The sequence below is a fragment of the Alosa sapidissima genome, chromosome 7 (assembly GCF_018492685.1).
Source record: "Alosa sapidissima isolate fAloSap1 chromosome 7, fAloSap1.pri, whole genome shotgun sequence".
In the NCBI taxonomy this organism is placed as follows: domain Eukaryota; kingdom Metazoa; phylum Chordata; class Actinopteri; order Clupeiformes; family Clupeidae; genus Alosa; species Alosa sapidissima.
This window is the reverse complement of record NC_055963.1, coordinates 24,770,155-24,793,000: the sequence shown is the minus strand read 5'-3', so window position 1 is coordinate 24,793,000 and position 22,846 is coordinate 24,770,155. Positions and strand designations below refer to the sequence as shown.

The 22,846-nt window shown below is 41.1% G+C and overlaps 3 protein-coding genes across 11 annotated transcripts; all 3 read left to right on the top strand.

The window, feature by feature from the left end:
* The first annotated feature begins 333 nt into the window (after positions 1-333).
* LOC121713643 (TRAF3-interacting JNK-activating modulator) lies at positions 334-8,628 on the top strand. Of its 7 annotated transcripts, none has more exons than XM_042098430.1 (14): positions 334-492; positions 985-1,586; positions 1,762-1,900; positions 1,998-2,055; positions 2,172-2,199; positions 2,343-2,372; positions 2,472-2,567; positions 4,775-4,846; positions 5,339-5,479; positions 5,702-5,839; positions 6,562-6,697; positions 6,993-7,147; positions 7,339-7,455; positions 7,860-8,628. In XM_042098430.1, the coding sequence occupies exons 2-14, from the start codon at positions 1,245-1,247 to the stop codon at positions 8,055-8,057; spliced, it is 1,650 nt and encodes a 549-aa protein (XP_041954364.1). In that variant the 5' UTR covers positions 334-492; positions 985-1,244; the 3' UTR covers positions 8,058-8,628. The 7 variants fall into 7 exon arrangements, with proteins under 7 accessions (XP_041954364.1, XP_041954363.1, XP_041954361.1 ...); XM_042098429.1 differs by having other exon boundaries at positions 898-1,586; XM_042098427.1 differs by having other exon boundaries at positions 895-1,586.
* A 550-nt stretch (positions 8,629-9,178) lies between these two features.
* dnase1l1l (deoxyribonuclease I-like 1-like) lies at positions 9,179-13,074 on the top strand. 2 transcript variants are annotated; one of them, XM_042098437.1, is made up of 9 exons: positions 9,179-9,280; positions 9,443-9,614; positions 10,149-10,204; positions 10,594-10,680; positions 10,841-10,953; positions 11,159-11,271; positions 11,697-11,854; positions 12,342-12,438; positions 12,533-13,074. In XM_042098437.1, exons 2-9 carry the CDS (start codon positions 9,471-9,473, stop codon positions 12,611-12,613), a joined length of 849 nt encoding a protein of 282 aa, XP_041954371.1. In that variant the 5' UTR covers positions 9,179-9,280; positions 9,443-9,470; the 3' UTR covers positions 12,614-13,074. The 2 variants fall into 2 exon arrangements, with proteins under 2 accessions (XP_041954371.1, XP_041954370.1); XM_042098436.1 differs by having other exon boundaries at positions 10,116-10,204.
* A 184-nt stretch (positions 13,075-13,258) lies between these two features.
* On the top strand, positions 13,259-17,446 carry si:dkey-183p4.10 (probable serine/threonine-protein kinase kinX). 2 transcript variants are annotated; one of them, XM_042098424.1, is made up of 7 exons: positions 13,259-13,519; positions 13,645-13,699; positions 13,847-15,697; positions 15,882-15,951; positions 16,075-16,138; positions 16,239-16,673; positions 17,165-17,446. In XM_042098424.1, exons 2-7 carry the CDS (start codon positions 13,657-13,659, stop codon positions 17,267-17,269), a joined length of 2,568 nt encoding a protein of 855 aa, XP_041954358.1. In that variant the 5' UTR covers positions 13,259-13,519; positions 13,645-13,656; the 3' UTR covers positions 17,270-17,446. The 2 variants fall into 2 exon arrangements, with proteins under 2 accessions (XP_041954358.1, XP_041954357.1); XM_042098423.1 differs by having other exon boundaries at positions 16,233-16,673.
* Positions 17,447-22,846: the final 5,400 nt, after the last annotated feature.

The window sequence follows — 22,846 nt, the reverse complement described above, 5'->3', positions numbered from 1 at the left end:
GGCTGACTTTTTTAATGTGCCCTGCTGTTACTGTGAAATGTGCCCAGGCCAGTTTGATTCAAGTTTCTCCCTCTTCTTTGCCAGAAGATCTGTAAGCTCCAGGCAAGGAGGCTCGTATTTACCCAATCCATATGCAGAAATGGCGACGCTGCCCTGCCCATGTAAAGAACATTCTAAACAGTTCGTACCAAAGGCAGAGTGCACACACGTGTCTCTAATCAGTGCGCCCATACATGTGTGGCACCAGTCCTGACGCGGGTGTCTGCAGAGATAGAGGAACTCTGAGATGGCGTCGCCCTCGCAACTTCCTGTTTAGGTTGCTTGCCCCCCCAAAAAAGTGTGATTGCTCACTATGTGAGTCTGCAGAGCTGACTGAGTCGTTCGGAGAGGCTTTCTTTAAAGCACGCTGGGGCTGGTAAAGTTCCCAGTGGCTAAACCTGTGAGGAGCACTCACCACAGGATGACCCATGTGAGAACACATGATGCAAGCTGGTATGTGGAGGTATGTCCGTAGTCTTAATCTCCTCAATCCTGTTGTTAAATCAAGCTTTCTGTTTGCTTTTTGTATTGCCTTTTTTCCCCTTGTTTTTGTATTGCCTTTTTTTCCCTTGTTTTTTTCCGTCTTCAGTGGCCGTTTAGTTGAATGTTTGTCATGATGTGTATTGCTTAAACATTGCTGTCTGATAGTTAAGTTGACCTGTGAGAACATTAACATCTGTGAGAATCACCTTCTCTTTTTGTACATGTTTATGAAATTACTAATAGGGAAGACAACATTTTATTTAAGAGCGTTTTTCACATTAAGTTAAATAACAGACAAACAGAAGCTATACACAGAACATTTGCAGTTAACTGACAGCCCTTGCTTAAACTGGATGAACTGGTGTTTTAAAGCAGCCCCTGGCACTCACACTGAGGTGTTACAGCCTACTTTTCCACCTGCTGAAGACTTCCCAATCTCAGTGTTACAGCCTACTTTTCCAGCTGCTGAAGACTTCCTCAGTGTTACAGCCTACATTTCTACCTGCTGAAGACTTCCTCAGTGTTACAGCCTACATTTCCAGCTGCTGAAGACTTCCTCAGTGTTACAGCCTACATTTCCAGCTGCTGAAGACTTCCTCAGTGTTACAGCCTACATTTCTACCTGCTGAAGACTTCCTCAGTGTTACAGCCTACATTTCCAGCTGCTGAAGACTTCCCCAGCTCCAGCCACCAGCATGGTGAGCCTGGAGCAGAGCTGAAGCATGTGGCTCCTGGAGCGAGAGTATGACATCAAGGTGGAACAGCGCGCTGTGAGGAACGAGCACCTCAGGGACCAGCACAACCGGACGTCCTGCCGAAGCCCCTCCAGGGAGGCCGACGTGCTGTGGTTCAAGCAGGAGCAGCGGCACAAGCGACAGCTGGAGTTCGCCAAGCGGAGGCCCCCGGGCGTCGGCCCAACAAGGTTTAGAGTGACCACGGTGAGAAGGCCCTCTGGCACAAGATTAGGACCGCTGGCACGGGAGGCACTGACGTCAACGCAACGTCTGTTGATAACAAGGGGCAGCATGGGAATCCCTAAAGATGACGTCAAGTCAACTTTACAGGTCTGCAGAGCATTCTGTCTGATCAATGTTAAGTCATGCAGCACATTCAGTTAAAATATGAATATACCAAAAACATTTTTTGTAAAAAATAAATACATTTAAGTCATTGTATTTGTCATTTCACAACATATACTGTATGTGAAGGCAAATAATTTTGTTTTCATATCCACTGTAGACCACCTGTAATGGCCAGCTGAATTCAACTGTAAAGGCGAGAGAGTTTACTGCTTCAAAGCAAGCTCACCTGAACATCATCTCTACAATGAGGATGCAAGTCCACAAAAAGAGAACCATCTCAACTAAAAGGGAGAGAGGTGAGAGATCGTGCCATGTTGTAACTAGAAGATCTAGTTGTAAATACTATATGTGTTATAACTAGACCATATCTATTACAACCTCTATAAAATACAGATATTCTTGTAGGCATAGACAATCAGAAGAGACAGCAATCAGCTGGCATACAGACAGAGTAAGTACACAACTATGTATACTCTGGCATTCAAACATTTAAAGCCCAATGTGTTGGGACAAGCTTATACTCATTCACTGTCTCGCTTCCATCTGCCCTCTGTCTAACTCTGCTAGACCTGGCTTTGTCACAGTGAAAGAAGATGTAAGTATTGATCTATTTCGATATTGTAACCGTTTGGACCGAGTTTTCTGCCTACAGTTTTTTAAAGTGACTGCATTCAAATCTGTGTTGAGACCTATCAATAACAATTTTCTTTTAAATTCATTTCTTCTGTGAAACTACAGGACGTCCTCCTTCTGACTGACTACTTACAGGTACATTATGTAGTAATTATATTTTATAATATCACAGCCAGCCAGCCAAAAAATAAGTTTATACTATATATGGAGCACAAGTGTATGTAAATCTTGCAGGAGGCTTTGCAGAGAGAGGAGGCATTGAGGATGAAGCTGACCACCCTCCAGCGCAGCACAGGAACCCTACTCCGCTCCTCAGAGTACCTGTGGAAGGTCAGTCACTTAAGGATGGGGGGGCGGGCGGGGGGGGGGGGGGGGGATAGATGCAGGATAAAGGGAGAGTTAGTTTGTCTATTAAATGAAGACTTTTGTCTTGGGCGACAGACCTCAGGCCTCAGCATACTGCAATGGACACTCATATTCCATGATGATGTAGTGGCTGACCTCCATTATGACACTGCAGTTCTGGCAGTTCTAGAATTCAGACTTTATTAAACCTGTTCCATTCTGTAATCTGGTTTCACTTTGAATGAAAGAATATTGCAGAGCATTGTCATGTAAAGTCCTCCATTTTGGAGGAGTGGCATATAGCCACTGTTTTTTTTATAAGCTGTGAGGTCACATATACTGGAAACTACTATGTCCCATTGTGTGCTTGTCTCAGTCAGAAAGGTAAGTAAAATCCTTAAGCTAGTTTTCTATGTTCAAATTCAGATTCAGATTCAGATTCGTATTTATCTGTCACATACACAGTTATAACAGTGTCCAACAGGTAGTGAAATGTAAGCCTGGTTAGCTCCATGACTGTGTAAAATTAAAAAGAATATAAATAAAAGAGATAAAATATAGCTTAAATAGAATAAATATAGCTTATAAAAGATAATAATGAATATGAACCCAATTAATAATGTAATCATTTCCCAATAATGTAATAAATATATCCTCTTAATTCCATCAAAAATATACTATGACCGGATAATGTAATAACTTCACAATAATAACAATTATAAAATGGCATTGTTACATTAACAGGATGTTATTAAATTTTTGGGTTAAACCTTATTTTTTTCAGAACCCAATCATGTAATGACAATATTGTCATAACTTGGCTAATGTTGCCACCAATCACTGGGGGCCAAGCAACAGACATTGTGTTTCTACCTTCCCTTATTGTGGACCAAGCAGAAAAGATGGGACATTGTGTCTCGATATTTATTATTGGCGGCCAAGCAGTGCAACTACATAGGAAACCAGTTGTGTTTCTACATTTTCTCTTCAGGGGACAAGCACTGATGCTGTATAGGCAGCTAATTAGGCCTATATTATAATAATGTAACACATTTTTCTTATTGGGAATCCAGCAGCCAAGCTGAGTAGGAATGCATTATGTCTCTTCCTATTATGCATCTTTCTTCCTCTTCTGCCATTGAAGTCTATAACAGCCTATAAAACAATATGTTGAAAAGGTCTGACATTTGGGACCATGACCCCTTTAATGAGGTGTCATGTCTACACCTTGACAAGTTTTCACATATCTGATTTGCAGTTTTTGACATTCCAAAGATTTTGACCGGGTATCACCAGATGATCTTTAAACCCCTCCTACATTAGAGATATGGTTGTCTGCGTGGCTAACTGCTGGGCCCCAAGTATTGATGGCATACTACCAAGACATTGGCCAAGTTATTAGAAAATTGGGAAATTGTTACATTATCAGGGTTTATTATGTTTTGTGACGGAGTAAAAAGCTGATTTTTATTTCATTGGACTATTGGGAATTACATTATAGGGGAATTATTATATGATTGGACTCTACAATGATCAGGTGGAATGTAGTTTATTGCTAAGACTGAAATGTCAGTTGGGGATTTCCGTTATCCATTTTGTATGCAGATACAGAAGTGACTTGACCACTGAATAGAAATAAGGCCTGCCAGTTTTATATTTCTGCTTTCTCGCCTGTGGTGTCATACATTTTAAATTCCTATTAAATATCTATTATCATTTCTTCTACACCAATCATTTCTAGCTTCAGTGGCAACAAACAGCCTTTGTCTAACCACAAGATATTCAAATATTTTTTTTTTTTAGAAAATACAGTACTGTAGCATCTCCCTTTTTTGCCAAACACACACACACTTTCACACAGGAAGGGGAGGCGGTGCAAACACCCCAAATGTTTTCTCTTCATTACACGAGTGCTACCACATCTGCCTGTTTTCCGGCTAGGTTTTTAGGTAGGGTTTTTTTTAATCATGTAGAGGTTTTTATGTTCGTATGGGATACATTGTTATAAAGTGCAGTGAAACACATGTGCATGCGTCTCAAGTTTTGCAAGTGTATGTTCCACTTTTCTATGACTGGAGTATAGAGAAGAGTTATGGCTAGACTATATGTTCTACTCATCTTTGGATGTGGTGGTGTGCTTTCCTGTGACACATTTGTATCTCTCGCTGGTCTATTTGCTCTCCCTCTCTCAGACTCGCTGTGGTGAGGATCTGCTCAAGAGCCAGATCAAAGCCCTTGAGTCTCAGCTGCAGGTCTGCATGAAGGTAAGACATGTATAGAACAACTGTTAAATGGCACGTCTGTTACACAGTGATGCAGTCTGATAGTGGCAGCAATAGCTCTAAGGATGATGATGGATCTGAGAAAAACGTGCGTTTGTCAGGGCACCAAGTAGTGATGGATGCTGATCTTCAGAACGAGTTCCAAAGTAACAGGAAATGTCAGGAAATGTGTAATAATGTCTATCATGTATGACTAAATCAACCTGCTAAAATTCTGTAAATGTTACCTAAATTTAGTGTTGTTGTCTTGACCAGAGGCTTGTAATAATAGGGTTCACTGCTCTTAACCCTAATGTTTGCACAATGACATAACTGGTATATAAATATATAAATGATAAAGGCGCACTGGTAATAAGAATAAATGAGTCAAATATGATTAAACTATTTTGATGAGATAGCTGTTACATCCAAAATTAGCCTTATTTTGAATGAAATGTGAAGTTGTTGATGTTATGTGTATGGGGTGCGTCTCAGGGGCTTCCTCAGGATGGAGTGAAGAGGCTGCTGGTGGACATGGAGAAGGAGAAGGGGGAGCAGGAGGCGACGGCCTTGCAGGCCATCCAGAAGGGCACAGAGGACATGGCCAAGGCCGAGGCCAGGATACAGCACCTCAAGGTACACTCGGACTCACTCATTGGCTACTCTCTAAACTGTTTGGCAAGCATTTGAAGCGACAGTGTCACGTTGTATTTTTGCTAATGCTAATGTAATTTTGCATGTTGAGAATGTATTGAGAATGTAGAACAGATGATCAGATGAGTCCACTCCATTGCCCGAACATGACTGTGTGCCTATTCAACTTGTCCACCTGTCACCTATTCCTATATTGTCCACCAGGAGTCGCTGCAGGCAGCCAGGACTGAGTCGAGCCAGTGGCAGAGCCTGTGCGAGGAACTGCGCGGGAGCTCCACACAGCTGAGGAAAGGCCTGGATGTCTGCACCGAGCAGCTGCAGCAGCTGCACACCCAGCTGGAGGTGAGAGGACAGGCCGCCGCTGCTGAGCGGACCAACGGTGACGGTGAACGAGTGTGTGTGTGTGTGTGTGTGTGTGTGTGTGTGTGTGTGTGTGTGTGTGTGTGTGTGTGTGTTTGTGTACTTTAGTCTAACCCTCAGAGATAGTCTACCCAAGTGATGATAAACAAAGGTCAGGACCAACTTCTGTGTGTGTGTGTGTGTGTGTGTGTGTGTGTGTGTGTGTGTGTGTGCGTGTGTGTGTATGTGTGTAGCTGACTTAAATATACTGCAACTCACCTGTATAATTGTTTATGGAAATGTAATTGTGTTTTTATTGAACAGATTCAGCAGAAGTACATGTGCATTAACTTTTTTCAGTCTGTATGTTTCTGTATTAGTGTTAGTGTTAGTATTGTTTTTAGTAAAAAGACACTTACTTTGAGCTCTCTTGTAAGATTATTTGACTTAAAATAAGTCAAATTCTTCTTAAATTAAGACATAAAAACAAGTAAATTTTATGTCTTAATTTAAGATTTTGACTTATTTAAAGTCAAATAATCTTACAAGAAAGCTCAAAGTAAGTGTCTTTATACTAAAAACAATACTAACTAGATTTTTTTTATGTTAATATAAGATTATAACACTTGGTAAAATATAATTTTTTGCAGTGTGTTCATTTCTATGCAAAACTGTTTGTGCTATCATGTACGCATGCTGACATGTGTGACCTGTGTCCTCCACAGATCTCCCAGGGTCGAGAGAGTGAGCTAGGCCAGCAGCTTGAGAGCGTGCAGCAGGTGGACGAGGAGCTGCGCTCCCGCCTCGCTCAGCTCGAGGACGACAAGCGAGCCGTGAGCGCACAGCTACAGGAAGCCAAAGGTACTCTCACTTCCTGCCCTGCGGTCATGCTGCAGACATCAGCACACACTGCCACCTCAAGTGTAACAGCATAGAAAATGGCGGTTTTTTGTTTACACGCAACAGCAATGTTTTGACATCTGGACATGTAGATTTACATTTGATTCATCATTATATTAATAGTATCGTTTTGGTCACAGTTATTGTAGCTAAGTTGTATTAATCCATACGTATGAAATTTGACACTTAAGAAAAAAAGGGGAACTGACTTTGCCGTACTTCCTACTGTATGGTGCCCTGCACCAACGGCACTCAGATATGCTCTCTAGAAGAGGCCCTGAGGTATTCACGACCACCAGGGCCTTGCTCGCATCTGAAGGCAGACCAGCAGCGCAGATCTCCAGGGAAGGTGACCACGTGGTAGGCCAGTTACGGGTGACAGAGGAAAAGCTCAAGATGAAGGAGAGAGAGGTGAGCGATTTGACCAAACTTCATGCATGTTTGATAACTTATCATTATGACATTTGATAGTATTTGGTGCCTAGAGAGCTAATAGGTTATGCAAGTGATGAAGATGATGATGATACACTGTGTGTGTGTGTGTGTGTGTGTGTGTGTGTTTGTGTGTGTGTGTGTGTGCGCATGTGGGTGTGTGTGTGTAGTGCATGGAACTCCAAGCCCAGCTGGAGGCTCTTGAGCTGGAGTGTCGGACCTATCAGTCCAGTGTGACGCAGTGCCGAGAGGAGCTCAGGCAGCTCAGGAACCGACGCAACAGCAAGGTAAGCAAAGAGCCAGCAGTCTAGCCAACATGGTGCGTCCACATGCTGAAGGCCTGCTCTCAGAATGACACCCTTGCTCACGTGAAACCAACCAGGAAATAATCCATTTGGGAATCGTGTGTATATTTCTCCCATTATTTAGGCTGTGGTAACACTTCATTTGAATAGTCCACCAACAGAGACATTACAGATGGTTTGTTGAAATTCAAGTTTACTGAACCTTAATCTCCTTGACCAAACACAACACCTAACCCCATTCATAAAATATAATTAGCAGAGTTTAAACAAGACGTTTGTTTACAATCTGAGCATCTGGTTGTCTATGGAAAACCATCCAAACGAAGTGTGACCACGCTGGTATTATTCCCATGTTGATTGTGTGTGTTTTGTGCCTCTCCTCTCAGAGCGCCTGTGGATCCTGGCTGGTCCTCCTCCTGCTTCTGCTTGTGTTGGGAGTGGCCCTGTTGGTGGGCCTGTGTTTGTGCTACCCCCTCTTCGCTGACTACCTCCACGACATCTACTCGTGTCTTGAGCAACATGTAGAGGACTATCTGCTGGCTCTGGCCTCTCCACAGAACTCAGCCTGCTTCAGGCCTATTTGACAAACAGCCCACAGACTCTACAGCTGACGATGACAAGGAGAAGAAGAATATGGGACTTTGATTATTGATTGTTTAGTTTCTGGTAAAGCATTAGTGTTGCCCCAAGCCTGTGATTGGTCTTCATTTTGTTAAATTGTATGAGGGTGTGGACTTTGTTATTGTACAGAGAGATGCACAAGACATGCGTAATTATGAATATAATTATAATAATAAGTATTATTCTGAATTATTATATTGTATAATGTATTCAGAACATGTATCCAGTCATGTGCAGTAGTTACATATCAACATTGTTGTTAGACAATAGAGTTTGTATTATTTATATGTGTTTGTCATTGTTTGTGAATATAATGGGGATCACTGGCCTTTTTCACTAAGTGCAATCAGCTAGAGTGCTCACAGAAAACTGAACACTCCAGTAGTGTCTCTGTCATCTGTTTACTATTGACAATCACATAAGATGTGAACAGTGTTTAAAAATATCTCATTGTGTGAATACACTCGGACATACACAGGGTGCTTTAACAGAATTCATATGCTTTGTTACTAAATAAACAGATATGTGCCTTTACATTATTGGAATGATTTTATTTGGTACATTATTATTAAGGTTTAAGGACTCATGGATGCAAATCATATAGCTTGGTGTTCTACTACATATGTAAATACTATTTGCATGATCCTGTCATACAAGTTTGAGGAAACTGGTAACTGTGACAATCCCTACAGCATTTAGGCCACCATGAGGGGAAGTGTCCTATCTACGGAAATAGATGTGTGATGTTAAGTTGTGTGACTTTAGTCAGTCACTAATGCACAAAAATGATTCAGCAATGACAGTTCAGGGAAATGCCTGGGCATCTGTCATGGACTCATTTCCACTCCATATGACACTGCTGTAAGTATTCACCACATTCCTTCTGTATCCTTTAGTGAAGACCATTGGTAGCAAGGCCTTCCTTCGCTTCTGTTGGAGTCTGTACACTGTGCGAGAGACAATGTCCATTCATGTTGTGCTGTGAATGAGCGAGGGGTCCATTGTTTCCAGTGTGTTCCCTTGTTGCGTGTGGCTCTTTGCACTGTTCTGGATGGAGCTCCACAGAGAGTGAACACTGACACAGCACATCTCTCACACACTGCCATACCTCACCTGGACCAACACAAAACACACACATTCAAGACATGGGGCTCAGAAGGGCATGGACCAAAATACCTGGCAGTGGGTAGGTGGTCACTCATTTATTTGTTAATTGTATTATTTATTGATTTATTTATTCATTCATTTATTTAATTAATTAAGTGTGGCATCTGAAAACGACCTGAAATACATGACTGACAGCAACTGACTTTCTGTCAGGAGTCATTGATAAACATAATTTTTGCAGTTCATATAGGGGCTAAGTGAGTTGAAGGATGAAATCTCTGATTTTGCTGATGTGCCTTCTGGGACTATGTCTATGGCCTACCACCCTCTCCCTGAAAATATGCGCCTTCAATATTCAGTCGTTTGGGGAAGCAAAAGCCAGAAACGAAAAGGTCATGGATATTTTGGTCAAGGTATGTGATACAGAAAATATAAGTCTTGCACAGTAATGGTCTTCCTAATTATTTGTTTAAAGGTGCAGTCAGTGATTGCTTTTGTTTATGTTTATATTCAAATTCATTAGCAGATGCTTTTGTCCAAAACAACGTACATTATATTTTAACCAAGCACCAAACGAAACACACCAGAGAGGTAGCACACCCCTCCCTTCAGTATTCCCAGAAAAACTCCACATAGGGTTACGTTTTTGTTTGGGGGACAGGATGCACCCACTTTGTTTTTGTTTTTTCAGTTTGCCTACAAAGACCCTTTTTTTTACTGTCTACTCACGGAAGGGACAGCTAGCGGGTTGTGAGGAAATGATTGCTGAATGTGATAAAAAAAAAATGTTAGGGGCTTGAAATCGCATATGATCGCTGACAGCACCTTTAAATGTGTTCACAATTTCTTTTTGGCTTTCATGATTAACTGAACAAGTTTAACTTGACCCTGTGGATGATGTTCTTTCTTACCAGATTATTGCTCGCTGTGACCTGTGTTTGATTCAGGAGGTTCGAGATTCCAAAGGTGAAGCCATACCCACACTGGTGAAAAAACTGAACAGGTAAGAAAAACAACTTTATATAGGCTCTGCACTGCGACTCTGGGATAATCATGGAGTCTTAGCTAAGCCCAGGGGGTTTCCAACAAGTTGTCTGCAGCAGCATTGCTGGTGGTCCCTGACTGTGCTTTAAAAAAGTAGTTTCAGTGAAACTACTACAGAAAAGTAGCTCTGTGGGAATCCCAATTTTCTATTCAGCGGTGGTTTTATGGGTTGCAGTGGCTCTTGGGTGGTCTGTGGGTCAAAATCATTTGAAACCCTGTGGGCAATGCTATCGTCCTTAGGCTCATCCATCTAGCAGGTGAACAAAACAGTTGAACAGATGTGCTATGAACATGTATTGCTACTGGTCGTTGACCTAATTTTTTTTAAAATTATGTCCTTTAAACCAGATTTGACAAATCTCATTCATATGCTCATTTAGAGAGCAAAAGACTGGGAAAGAAGACCTACAAGGAACAATATGTTTACATATACCGGTGAGTAGATGAGTTCTGAGCTACTTCTCACTGTTGGTGAGTTAATCGCTGATCATTAAATGTGTTACACTTCTTGAAAGGTCATATTTCTAAGTTCTGGAGTGAATGTGATCAGTAAAGATAAGGATATAAACTTTCTCAGCATTCTGTTTGTTTCCAGTAAAGACGTTCTGGAGGTGAGAGACCACTATTATCTGCATGAGGGAGAGTCCAATCGCACCAAACTCTTCACTCGAGAGCCTTTCATCATCAGAGTTCACTCCCCCTCAACCCGTAAGCTTTCTCTATTCCTGCATTATTATCATGAGGATGGACACAGCATGGACACAAGAACAGATATATCAGTGTGACCATTAGAGTCAAATCACAACATAACTACAGAAGTGACCAATGTTATAGTTACAGTCTGAAATAAATGCATAGATGATGTGTAAGAATATGACGAACAGAAAAAATAACAGCCATGTTATGTTTACAGTGGTGAAGGATTTTGTTCTTGTTGGACAACACACATGTCCTAAGAATGCAATGAAAGAGATTGAGGAACTCTATGGGGTCTTTACGGAAATCAGCAAAAAATGGAAAACACAGGTTAGGATGCAAGTGCACCCATCCACCAACCCAAACACACACCCACACCCACAAAGAGAGATAGAGAGAATCTTCAGAATTCTTCATTTAATCTCTATGTTTATGATGTGTAATTTTTATGGCTTCTTTTTGTCTTGCCTATAACATATTCCCAAGTACCTCTTTATGCCACTCTGTATAAACCAGCATTAAATCTTGCTAAGTGCTTCCCCTACAAAATTATATGACCACTATTCCTCCTCTCACTTGCACATTTTCAATATAAAGACATCTACCCAAATTTATGAACCACACTGAGAGGAGGTGTACACTCTTCTATACTGCAACACAAGCTATATTACAGTACACTGGATGACAAGATTATGATTTAAAAGGCCCCTCTTTCTCTCTTTCTCTCTTTCTCTCTCTCTCTATTTCTCTGCCAGAATGTAATGTTTCTGGGAGATCTCAATGCTGCCTGTAGTTACATCACAATCAAGGGCTGGAGAGCCATCCGGCTGAGGAACGACCCCAAGTTCCATTGGCTCATAGGGGATGAAGCGGACACCACTGTCCGTGAGAACACACACTGTGCTTATGACAGGTTAGTCATCACTATTTTGGAAAGAATTTCCCCAATAAATCGAAATATTAAGGCAAACTATTTGCCAGTGGTTCCTCCAAAAATATAGGTATACTTTTTCATTTTATGAATACAGATGATTCTGCAAATACATACCCATTTATAGGTCAGCTTGAAGAGTTAGCCAAATAAATGTAAATAAAAAAAGACTTTTCAGACTAAACTGAATGTTGTTTTCTGGCATTGCTAGAACCATATTTTACCAGTTGATGGCACTGTGACTGCAGCTCTGTTACATAGGGTCCCATTTGAGGCTCACACTGACCCTGGTGTGTCACTGCTGTTCCTGGTTTTGCAGATTTGAATTTATTTGTCAGAGACATTTTGATTAAGTGAATATATACAGTGCAGTGAACAATGGCATGTTTCGCCTCCTGAAGACAGATTTTTGCATTTTCAATAACACGCTCCACCCGGAACATTGATGTATTTTCTTGTGACCCTATAGAATTGTCGTCCATGGAAAAGAGCTCTACTATGGGACTGTTCCTGAGTCTGCTCAACCCTTTAACTTCAAGAAACAATTCCATCTCTCTGAGGAGGAGGTAGGCCTACAATGCCACAACCATGAAGACTTACGTGAAGAGAAGAAACAACATAAACAATGGAATAACTTTTTGTCATCATGATTTTGTTTAGGCTCTGGAGGTCAGTGATCACTATCCAGTTGAGGTGGACCTGAAACCCAACCACCGTTATCTTCTTCGACATGAGCTCTGATTCCAATAGACCATCGACTATACCAACAAACCCATTACATATGCTTCAGTACTGTGACTTTAAAAAACAAAACATTTTATCATATTAATTAGTGAAAGACAAAGACAAATAAAGGAACCCCCTTTTGCATTAGTGTGTGCTGTAGCCTACTACTTGCTAAAGCTTCATTAAAACATTCATATAATTTCTCATTTCATATTTCATTGTTCAGTGAGACCCAGGCATGACTAAGCTGCAGTGGTAGGATAGAGATTAAAAGCCAACAGGAAATTGAAAGTGGGATAATTTGAGGCCAAAATATCATGACCCTATTGGTATATTCAAAATGGCACAATTTGGACCAGAGCATTGACAACAGTACTCTGAGAAGCCTTGTATTATAACAGCATCTGGATGTAAAATGCACCTACAATTGTTGGTGTCATCTATTCACTTTTTGCAAAAGAACAATTATATGGGCAAACTGATATGGTTGTAAAACACAAAAATCTACATGATTGTATAACTGAATTTTGCCACCATCCCACTTGATTGAGCCATTGCGGTTATCACTCGTAGCAACGAGAGAGCTTTATTTGTTGTTGAGACAGACAGAGGAGGTTTGAAAGACAGGAGAAGGCGGTGTGGTTCACCTGCGCTTTGTAACCACTGCCTTGATGTGAAGTCAGCAACATGGTGCAGGAACAAAAACAAACATGAGGCAGAGTATGGTATAGGCCAGTGGAGCATCATAGCCTATAAATATTGTTACTTGTTTTATTTTTAATAACCAATCTTCTCATGGATTTGTATGAAAACACATTTATTTTGTTTTGTTAACCAAGACAGGACTTGGTGTCTAATTTTCAAAGAGAGAGGAGAATTCTATGTTTTCATTTTGACAGGAAGTCAATCTAGTGCACAGAGGTAAGTTTTTTTTTAACTGAATATGAGAACATTCAACTTCTGTTTTATTATAAACTGAGCCTTAATGAATAGGAATTTCACTTGTATTTTGCAAACGTTCTGCATTCTCTCTACTGATTATACAGTCTGTGCACAAAATGGAGCAAAATGTTGCTGATTTACTTACAGATGCATTTTCAGGTATGAGTAAGACTGTGTTTTTACGTCTCATAGCTGCTGATAAAAACGATTATTCTCTGCCATTTTTCACACATTTAATGACAAAAATATAACAACAATAAAAACATATTTTTTATTTTTCCTCCGACATATACCCTTCTTTGCCAGATGTGGAGATAGACTTTGAGCATCTTAACTTTGAAGACTATGCGGAACAGTCATCTCTCGCTGGTAGAGCCCGAGAAACAGAGAAGAGAGATAACACCCAGGAACCGACAGGGGCACGCAGACAGAGCTCGCTGCAGAGCTCAGAGGAGAACCACAACATGCACAAAAACTCAACAGGAAAGGAGACGTATGCGCAAGACACTGCCAGTGAGATCGAAGTGGAGCTCAGTCATCTGGAGGATATAGAAATGGCAGACAGGAAGAAGTACATGTATGATTCCTGTGATATTTGGCAAGATGATGAAGATGAAACAAGACACTGGACTGAGAGGTCATTTCCTTTTGGAGGAGATCAAACAGGAGTTGACCAGTCAAATGCAGGGGGATCAGACAGATGTGGTAATGTTCAAAACGAGGAGGGTGAAGATGGTGTGCCATTTCTACAACTATGTAACCCTCAAAGTGTTGATGACACATGCAGTTATTCAGACTCCAATTCAGGAAGTGAGGATGCAGAAGCTACAAAACAACATTTGTCGGTGGACAGAGAGGCAATGAATGAACTGTCATGCGTGTGTGCATCTGAGAACACTGCTGGCTTAACTATTTTAAGCTCACTGCCAACTGCACAGGGTGCACAGGCGGAGGGAGGGGACTTGAGGGAGTTTTCTGAGGAGGACCAAGCTTGTGTTGGTGAAGACTTTGCGGAATACCCAACAGAACTGACAAACAACGATGATGACGATGATGATGATGATGATGATGTTGATGTTGAGGGTGATGACGAAGAAGAGGAAGATGACAATGAAGATGAAAGGAAAGTGAAAAGTGATGCCAAAGCACCTGTGAGCAGAATTGGGGCTGACAACACACAAGAGGGGGAGTATATACGAGAAGAAGAAGAGGAAGATGATGATGAAGGTGAAGAACAGGAACAAGAGCAAGAAGAGGAAGAAAAGGTTGCTGTTGAGGTTGTTGTTGATGATGATATAGTGGAACATGGACCCATGCATGCCAAACCTCATGACTCCACAAACACTTACAGCAGCGATGAGAGAGTTAGGGAAAGGCAGCCTACAACGACCTCCCAAACCATGAGCAAGGACGATTCAGGTCCCCAGAATGAAGATGAGTCTGAAAGTCCCAGCATGCAGCAACATCGACATAATGACAAACTCTCCCAAATTCAGGATGTCTTCACTAATGAAGATGCTACAATACAGCGAGGTAGAGCTAAAAAAGAAATTATAGCCCAAGGAATTGAAGAAGAGGAGAGACATGGAGAGGGGCAGAATGTTGTCAAACAGGATACTGGAGTCGACGAACTTCCATTTGACAGTGAAAATGAATTCCCTGTGTACTCACATGATGTTGACACTTGGGGAGGTTGGAGAGAAGAGTTGAACAGATACATGCCCAGCACAGAGCTAAACTTAGATGTCAACTGTGTTGCTGTAGCCAGAGAAGATGAAAGCCGTCTCTTGGGAAGGATAGATACCATCACACCAGAGAGAGCATGGCCATCTGAAACACTGTGGGACAAGACCAGCCAACAACAACCCCTCAGGAATCCATCAGCAACTTTGGGACAGGAATTTGTTGTGGTTGAGGATGTGACGTCAGACCATGACTTTTTCTTTCACACCAGCTTGGAACAGGACAGTCATGTCACTGACTGGAGTTTGGGTGGATGCCTGCTGGACGAAGATACTACACAGGAAAGCATGGAGGACAACACAAGTGACACATTTGGAGAGGAAGAGAGGAGCTGGGATCAAGAGAGGGAAAGAATTGAGGCTTTCAACAGGTTTTACAATGATTCAGAGGAGAGCAGTATTGAAGGCATAGGAGGTTAGTGATTTAAATTAACAATGGGAATATTGGTCTATTTCCAAAAAATGGCATAGTAGTAACATGACTGATGTTCTTGTAGTAGTCATTGGTTATATCATCTGAATGTGATGTAAGTGGTACTTGGTACTGTGAAAAAATATGTTTGTTTAAAACATGTTAACATTTGTTTTCATGCCAAAAGAAAGAACACATAAAGTACACTTCTGTTTGGAGCCCCAAATAGCTGAAGTTCTGGACTCAGAATCAGAGTTGTAAGTGCAAATTCTGACTGTGATGGAAATTAACAACATACTTTGCAACATTGCATGTAATATTCAGAATGCACTTTTGGTAATCATGAAAGCTCCAGTCATACTTACATTTACTTCTTCTAGTAGTGACATAGAAGCTGACGAAGACTCCGAGGAGGATTCAGACACAGAAGACATAAACGATGAGGTGGGTTGTTTTACTCCACGTTGTCTCCTTTTACACTATACTAACTTGCAATACATTTGTGGGTTTTGGGAGACATGAAATGACTGTTTTCTAGGAGCAGAGTGACACTGAGGAACCACAAGTTAATGCGTTCCCTTGCCATGATCGTGAAGAACCGTCAGAGAACGAGTTCCCTCCTCAGGATCAGGAAGAACCGTCAGAGAACGAGTTCCTTCCTCAGGATCAGGAAGAACCATCAGAGAACGAGTTCCCACCTCAGGATCAAAAAGAACCATCAGAGAATGTGTTCCCTCCTCAGGATCAGGAAGAACAGACAGAGAATGCTTTCCCTCCTAAAGATCAAGATGTGAAGTTTGAAGAGGGACAGCCCATTTCTGACAATCCAACAATTGGTCAACTGATGAAAAAAGTGATAACTGATCAACCCATGGAAAAACAGCTGACTGATCAACCAGTGGAGGAAGAGGGCATAACTCTGCAGACATCAGACAAGCAGATAGTTACCCTGTGTCCAACCACATCTAAGAGGCAAAAGGTAAAGTCTTTTCAGTTCTGCATTAATTCTATAAAATCAACACTGGCCCACTGGTTAGCACTCTGGACTTGTAACCGGAGGGTTGCCGGTTCGAGCCCCGACCAGTGGGCTGCGGCTGAAGTGCCCTTGAGCAAGGCACCTAACCCCTCACTGCTCCCCGAGCGCCGCCATTGTAGCAGGCAGCTCACTGCGCCGGGATTAGTGTGTGCTTCACCTCACTGTGTGCTGTTTGTGTTTCACTAATTCACTGATTGGGTTAAATGCAGAGACCAAATTTCCCTCACGGGATCAAAAAAGTATATATACTATACTATACTATACACTTTCTCATCATTCACACAAATGAATTACACAGAACATGTGTTTTTGTTGTTTCTGGTATACAAAAAACTTGTGCATGTGATTCTCCACAACTATATTAGGTTAAATTCAGCAGTTAATTAGATCTTACCAGTGATATAACACAAGGGGTATTTCATTTGTTCCTGCAGTGTCTTAGAATACTGAAGTCTACACTCAGGATGTGTGCGATCATTGGAACTGGACTGCTGACTTTCTGGTGGGCTACAGACCATTTGGACTGGACAATGTGGTAGTTGCAAACTAGGAGCCATAACAAGCATAATAGAATGCTCTCTATATATTTTTGTAATTTGTTTTCTAGCCTATACCTTAATGTGGCCTCCAAATAAGATGGATGGCATAAACAAGTGTATTTTATCTTATTTCATCTTGAGCAATAAAAAAGTAATAAAGTTTGCTTTATAAATAAATTGTGTCGTCATCATTTGTCTTGCTCTCTTCTTTAGGCCATTAGGTTACCGGTAATTATCTTGCAGACTGAACCTGACAATGACCTGAGGCCTATGTAATTTGGTAGTCAGGATACTGTATATTTTTTGGCATTTAAAGGGGTATTCAGGGACTACACAACTATCATTTCTGAGCACAGGCATGATTGGAATAATCCTGCATTTAAACTGATGACAAAGGAATGCTGAGTGCCCCCCCCCCCCCCCCCCCCAAAAAAAAAAAAACTACCGTGTTTTATTTTTAAACAGTTTAAGGCTAGAGTAGGGCATAGCCTTCATGAAACTGATTTGCATCTACCGGAAGTTGCGTAGGCGCAGTAGGCTGGCTTTCGCAAAGACAACGATCAGCTGGAAGAAAGAATAACAACGTAACACTACGAAGTGTGCGCGTGTGTGAGAAGTGAAATACTTTAAGGTTACATTGTAATAAGTGCGCTGAATAAAGTGCTATATAGCCTACTTTTTAGTAAGCATAACGTGAAATTGAAGCCTAGGCTAAATGTTAGTGTTAGCCGACATTTCTTGGCAGCATTTGTCTAGAGGAAAGTTCAATTGGAAGTCTCAGCCAGTGTAGCTAAGCCTACTGTAGGCTACACAGCAGTAATGTCAGTAATACTCAGTAATAAATCAGACGATGAAATAAGGTGGTTATTAGACGACTACGGGATCAAACATGGGCCAGTTGTTGGTAAGTGCGTTGGTAATAGCATGCAGCCTTGAATTATCGGTCTCAATCTTTCAATATTTTCATCCAGTAGACTATGCAGTAGCCTAGCTGTCGACCAACTATTTATGTAAAAATGGCAGATTCAACGCGGTATTTATACGAGAAGAAGCTCAAAGAAGCTATGGCAAACGAGAAAAAGGCCAGATTGAGACCCAGGCCACCCTCCGACAGGTCGCATTACAGAGAGGAGGGTAAGCTATGTGTGTCTCTCTCTCTCACACACACACACAGACACACATACATAATATAGCCTACACATAGGCCTACACAGAGTAATGTCGACAGTTCATTTCAAAGCTCATCTCAGTGTTTCCAATTGCATTTCAGAGGAAGAGATCACCTATGAACGCCGTCGGCCTCAAATGAGTTATGTAAGTTCTCTTATAGTCCTACTGGTATTAACTGTATTTTTATCTAGGCCTAGTATATAGTTCATATTAAAAACCTCCCATTTCTTCCTTTGTCAGCGCAGGGATGAAGATCTCCGCGAAAGGTAGCCTAATGTAACGGTCTATCATCACTACACATCACATTCTCCAAGTGATGTTATTACAGTTACTGCCACTTTTTTTCAGACAATGGAAATACAGAGAAATGGATGATGTAGATAACTACAGGTAAGCCTGTTCACCGCCCATCACTATTTGATTATTGTTGACATTGATCTGAAGTCTCTACACTGGGTCTTTTTCAGAGGCCCCAATAACCAGTGCTAGAATGTAACGAAGTACAAATACTTCGTTACTGTAGGCCTACTTAAATAAATGTTCCACTTATTTGTACTTTACTTAAGTAGAATCTATAGTGCATACGTTTGACTTTTACTTCGTTACATTTTGCAGCATTTATCTGTACTTTTACTCCGCTACATTTCTACAACACCATCGTTCCTTTTTACATTACATTTTATGATCAGTTTTTTTTCTCTTTGACAAACAAGTTTGTTTCACCAGGGGGCTGGGTACCAAAGATCGTGCTACGTGCCCCGCTTCTAAATCTTTGAAACTAGTCTAGACCAGGCAAAGCGTGAGCTTGTAGCCATCTGCATTTGGTAGGCTATATTCACCAGACCCATGGATGTACTGGACATGCAACTGTGTTCTGTGCCCTGAGCATATGCTTGCCATTCTCTGTCTGTTATCTGCAGCAGGGCCTCCTCTCCGATGAGATTGCGAGTCCGCGGAGCAGCGAAAAGTTACAGGCTATGCCCATGCGTCTTTCACACGTCTGATCATTTGCGGCACAAATGAATGGTAGACTATAGAACCGCTGTCCGAAAAAAACTAAACATGTTCCAGATTAAAATATTTCTTAATTGTGTGATAAAATAAAGAGGCATAGCCTACATTTGGGGGGTAGTAAAGTAGGGGAGACCGGGGCTGGTTGGAACAGGGGCAGGTTGAAACACTGTTAATATCCAGGTTACTAGAGGGAGCTGCAACAAAATTCCAACACTAAACTGACGGCCTTATTGAGTAGAGTAAACTCACGTATGTAACTGGTCTCCAGGTCATTAACCCTTTAGGTGAGAACAACATTTTAATTTTGTAGTGTCAAAACTTAGAATATGCACCTCCCACTAATTACATCCTAGAAGGGTAATAGTTAGGGATATATAAAAAATATTCATTATAATTGATTGCTAGGGGACTCATCTATATCTTAAAATGAAGTTTGAAAACCTGAGGTGACTGATATTAGCAGGCTAACAGCATTTGTGCAAAAAAGTTTGACCTAATGTGGGCGGGGCAGGTTGGCACACTGATTTTGGGGTTGGTTGGCACATATATTCCCTATGGCTATTTTGTGACAAATCTATAAACTTTGTATTTTACACATAAAAACATCATCAATCTTTATTTTAGCATTGTTATTGTAATTACTGAATATAGTTTTACATTTGGAAGCATTTCAGACATTTTTAAACATTTGAAGTAAAAAAACAATCGGTAGGGACCAAATTGGTCTTGACGGTGGGCCTACTGAAGAAAAACACACATGAATGACATCAGCAAAGCCCTACAGGCAGTGATATCGATGAGCACTTCAAACAAAAGCAAAAGGGGTACTGCAAAGGACTATAACATAGGTGTTCCAACCAACTACATGTGCCAACCAACCCCGTGCATGGGGCAGGTTGGCACACGTGCACAACACCACTTTAGTCATATATAACTCAAAACAAGGGATAATTTGTTGACATTGAATGTATACATTTTGTAGCTGAGATCCCAAGCTTTCAGTTAATCACAATTTGACAATTTGCCGAGAGTGAAAAGTGTTCCAACCAGACCCGGTCTCCTCTAAGCGCTCATTCAATGTTTATGCGCGGCTGCGAAAGTGAAACTGAACCTTATCATAAAGACACCTTTCTCAACAACTTTTCTGTTCAATCTGGACCAGCAGAATTGGCATTATTATTCACCGGACGTTTCCCTTGTCTACTCCGATAAACTTCAGGCTCTCGTGTTTTGCTGAATGATACTTAACTCAGCAGATCACTAGATAACCAGAATTAGTCTCCAGAATTGTAAGTCAGAATGTAAATTGGGCCACGGATGGTAAGCACAATTACATCAGCTTAAAACTATCTAGCCTAGTATAATCTAAAACAGCTTTATTAAAATGCTACACCTCATAGGCTACTGATTTTTTTATAGGCCTATAGGTATTAAGATAATAAATCATTATGCAAGTACTTTTACTTTTAATACTTAAAGTACATTTAAAATCAGGTACTTTTTACTTTTACTTAAGTATTGGCATTGTGGTACTTTTACTTTTACTAAAGTAAATATTTCTCTGCTTATTTGTACTTTGACTTAAGTACTGAGTTTCAGTACTTCCTCCACCACTGCCAATAACTAATGCCTAGTTGGCAATTTTGAGGTTAGTACAATCACATATAGGCCCCTTACAGTAGCTGTGGTGTATAGTGGAGTGTGCCTCATGGTAATTTCCTAACCCCCACTCTGGTCTAACACGAACAGGATGCAAGCCACATACCGCAACATGACCCAGTCAAGGTTGGGAACCGCACCACTGGCCACTGAGGAGAAGAACTCCTCGAGCTCCGGGATCCCACTGTGGGTGAAGTTTCTGTTGTTCCTGCTAGTAGCTGCCCTCCTCTTCTTTGTCTTCATCAATATGGAGCCAGCTGAGGGGGTGCCCTTTAAAAGATTAGGTTAACCACCAGGCAGGTCTGAAATCGTTTCAGAAAACTGTTTCAGTGTTTTATATTTGGTTAATAACTCTGTTATTTGCCTCCACATTTCCTGGAGGGTCTATGTACATAGGAATAGCCATGACAAAGGTTGTGTCTCCAGCTTTGTAAATGTTTAAATATTTTTGTGCTCATTTCTGATTGCAAGGTGCCTGATTGGTAAAGGTTCTGTCTGTCTCTGTGTATGCCCAATCACACAACTACTGGTCCAATTTATATCAAGTTTTCTGACAAGGTAGAGCAGGGGTGTCAGACTCATATTAGGCAGTGGGCTGAATTTGTTGGAATGCAACATCCACTTACAGTATGAACATACAAGGCATAATGTTATAGGTTTATCATGCTACTGTCATACACTGCTCGGTCTTTCTTGAAATACCCTACCTGCCATGTCAGTCGTTGTCTTTTTCACCAGCATAGAAAGTATATGGTGACGCCAATGTGATACAATTGTTGGTGCAGCAAACCACCTTTTTCCTAAGGATGATTTGTAGTGGTAGGTTTGATAAATGTATCATGTCATAGAGATACTTCTTATTACACATAGTCGATGACAACTGGATTGTAATTTCCCCGTCCTACCCACAACATCTAGTAGGGCCGTATGAAACCTGCTGGCAAGCTGGATCTGGCCCCTAGGGCTGGAGCTGATACCCCTTAAGGCCAATTTATAGCCCAGGCGACAAGTGTTGCCGGATAAAAATGAATTGCTGCCGACAGATATCACAGAGCTGCAGGCTTTCATGTGTCGTTTCAAATTTTTGATGTATGTGACAAGCTCCGCGACACCCCAGCAGACCAAAATGGTGTTGCTTTTACATCATATTTTGTCGTGACACTTGTTGTCTGGACTATAAATAGGTCTTTAGGTAGAGGATCACTATATCTGTTCTCCTACAAGATCATCTTGAACAGGATGCAATAATTTGGTTTCACAAGGGTCTGTAATTGCTTGACACCTCTTGTTTTCATATCTTAAAATGCATGTCAGAATCCCTGACATGTCAACAGATATCTTCCCCATCTATTTTAAGCTTTTCTACTTTTTGTCTAAGAGTGCATAGCATAACTGTGATAAATCATCAGCCACTCACACAATTAAGTACCTTACAAAATGTGATGAGCATCCTCATTGAAAGAGACAAGACCGTGTATGATTGGCTTGTCCTGTCCGATGAGTTGAATGTCCGTATGAATGTATCAAATATCTGACTGGCATTTGTATTTATATTTTTTGTCTATGCAAATGACATTGTTTTAATTTTGTAAGTGGGAATGGGACAGGAACAGTCTATGTTGTATAAAACAAACATATTGCCACTATTGTGAAGCACAGTAATATAAAGTAAAAGATTTCAGAACACATTTTCAGTCTAGCCAATTAAATGTGTGTTTCAAATTTGTTCAGTTT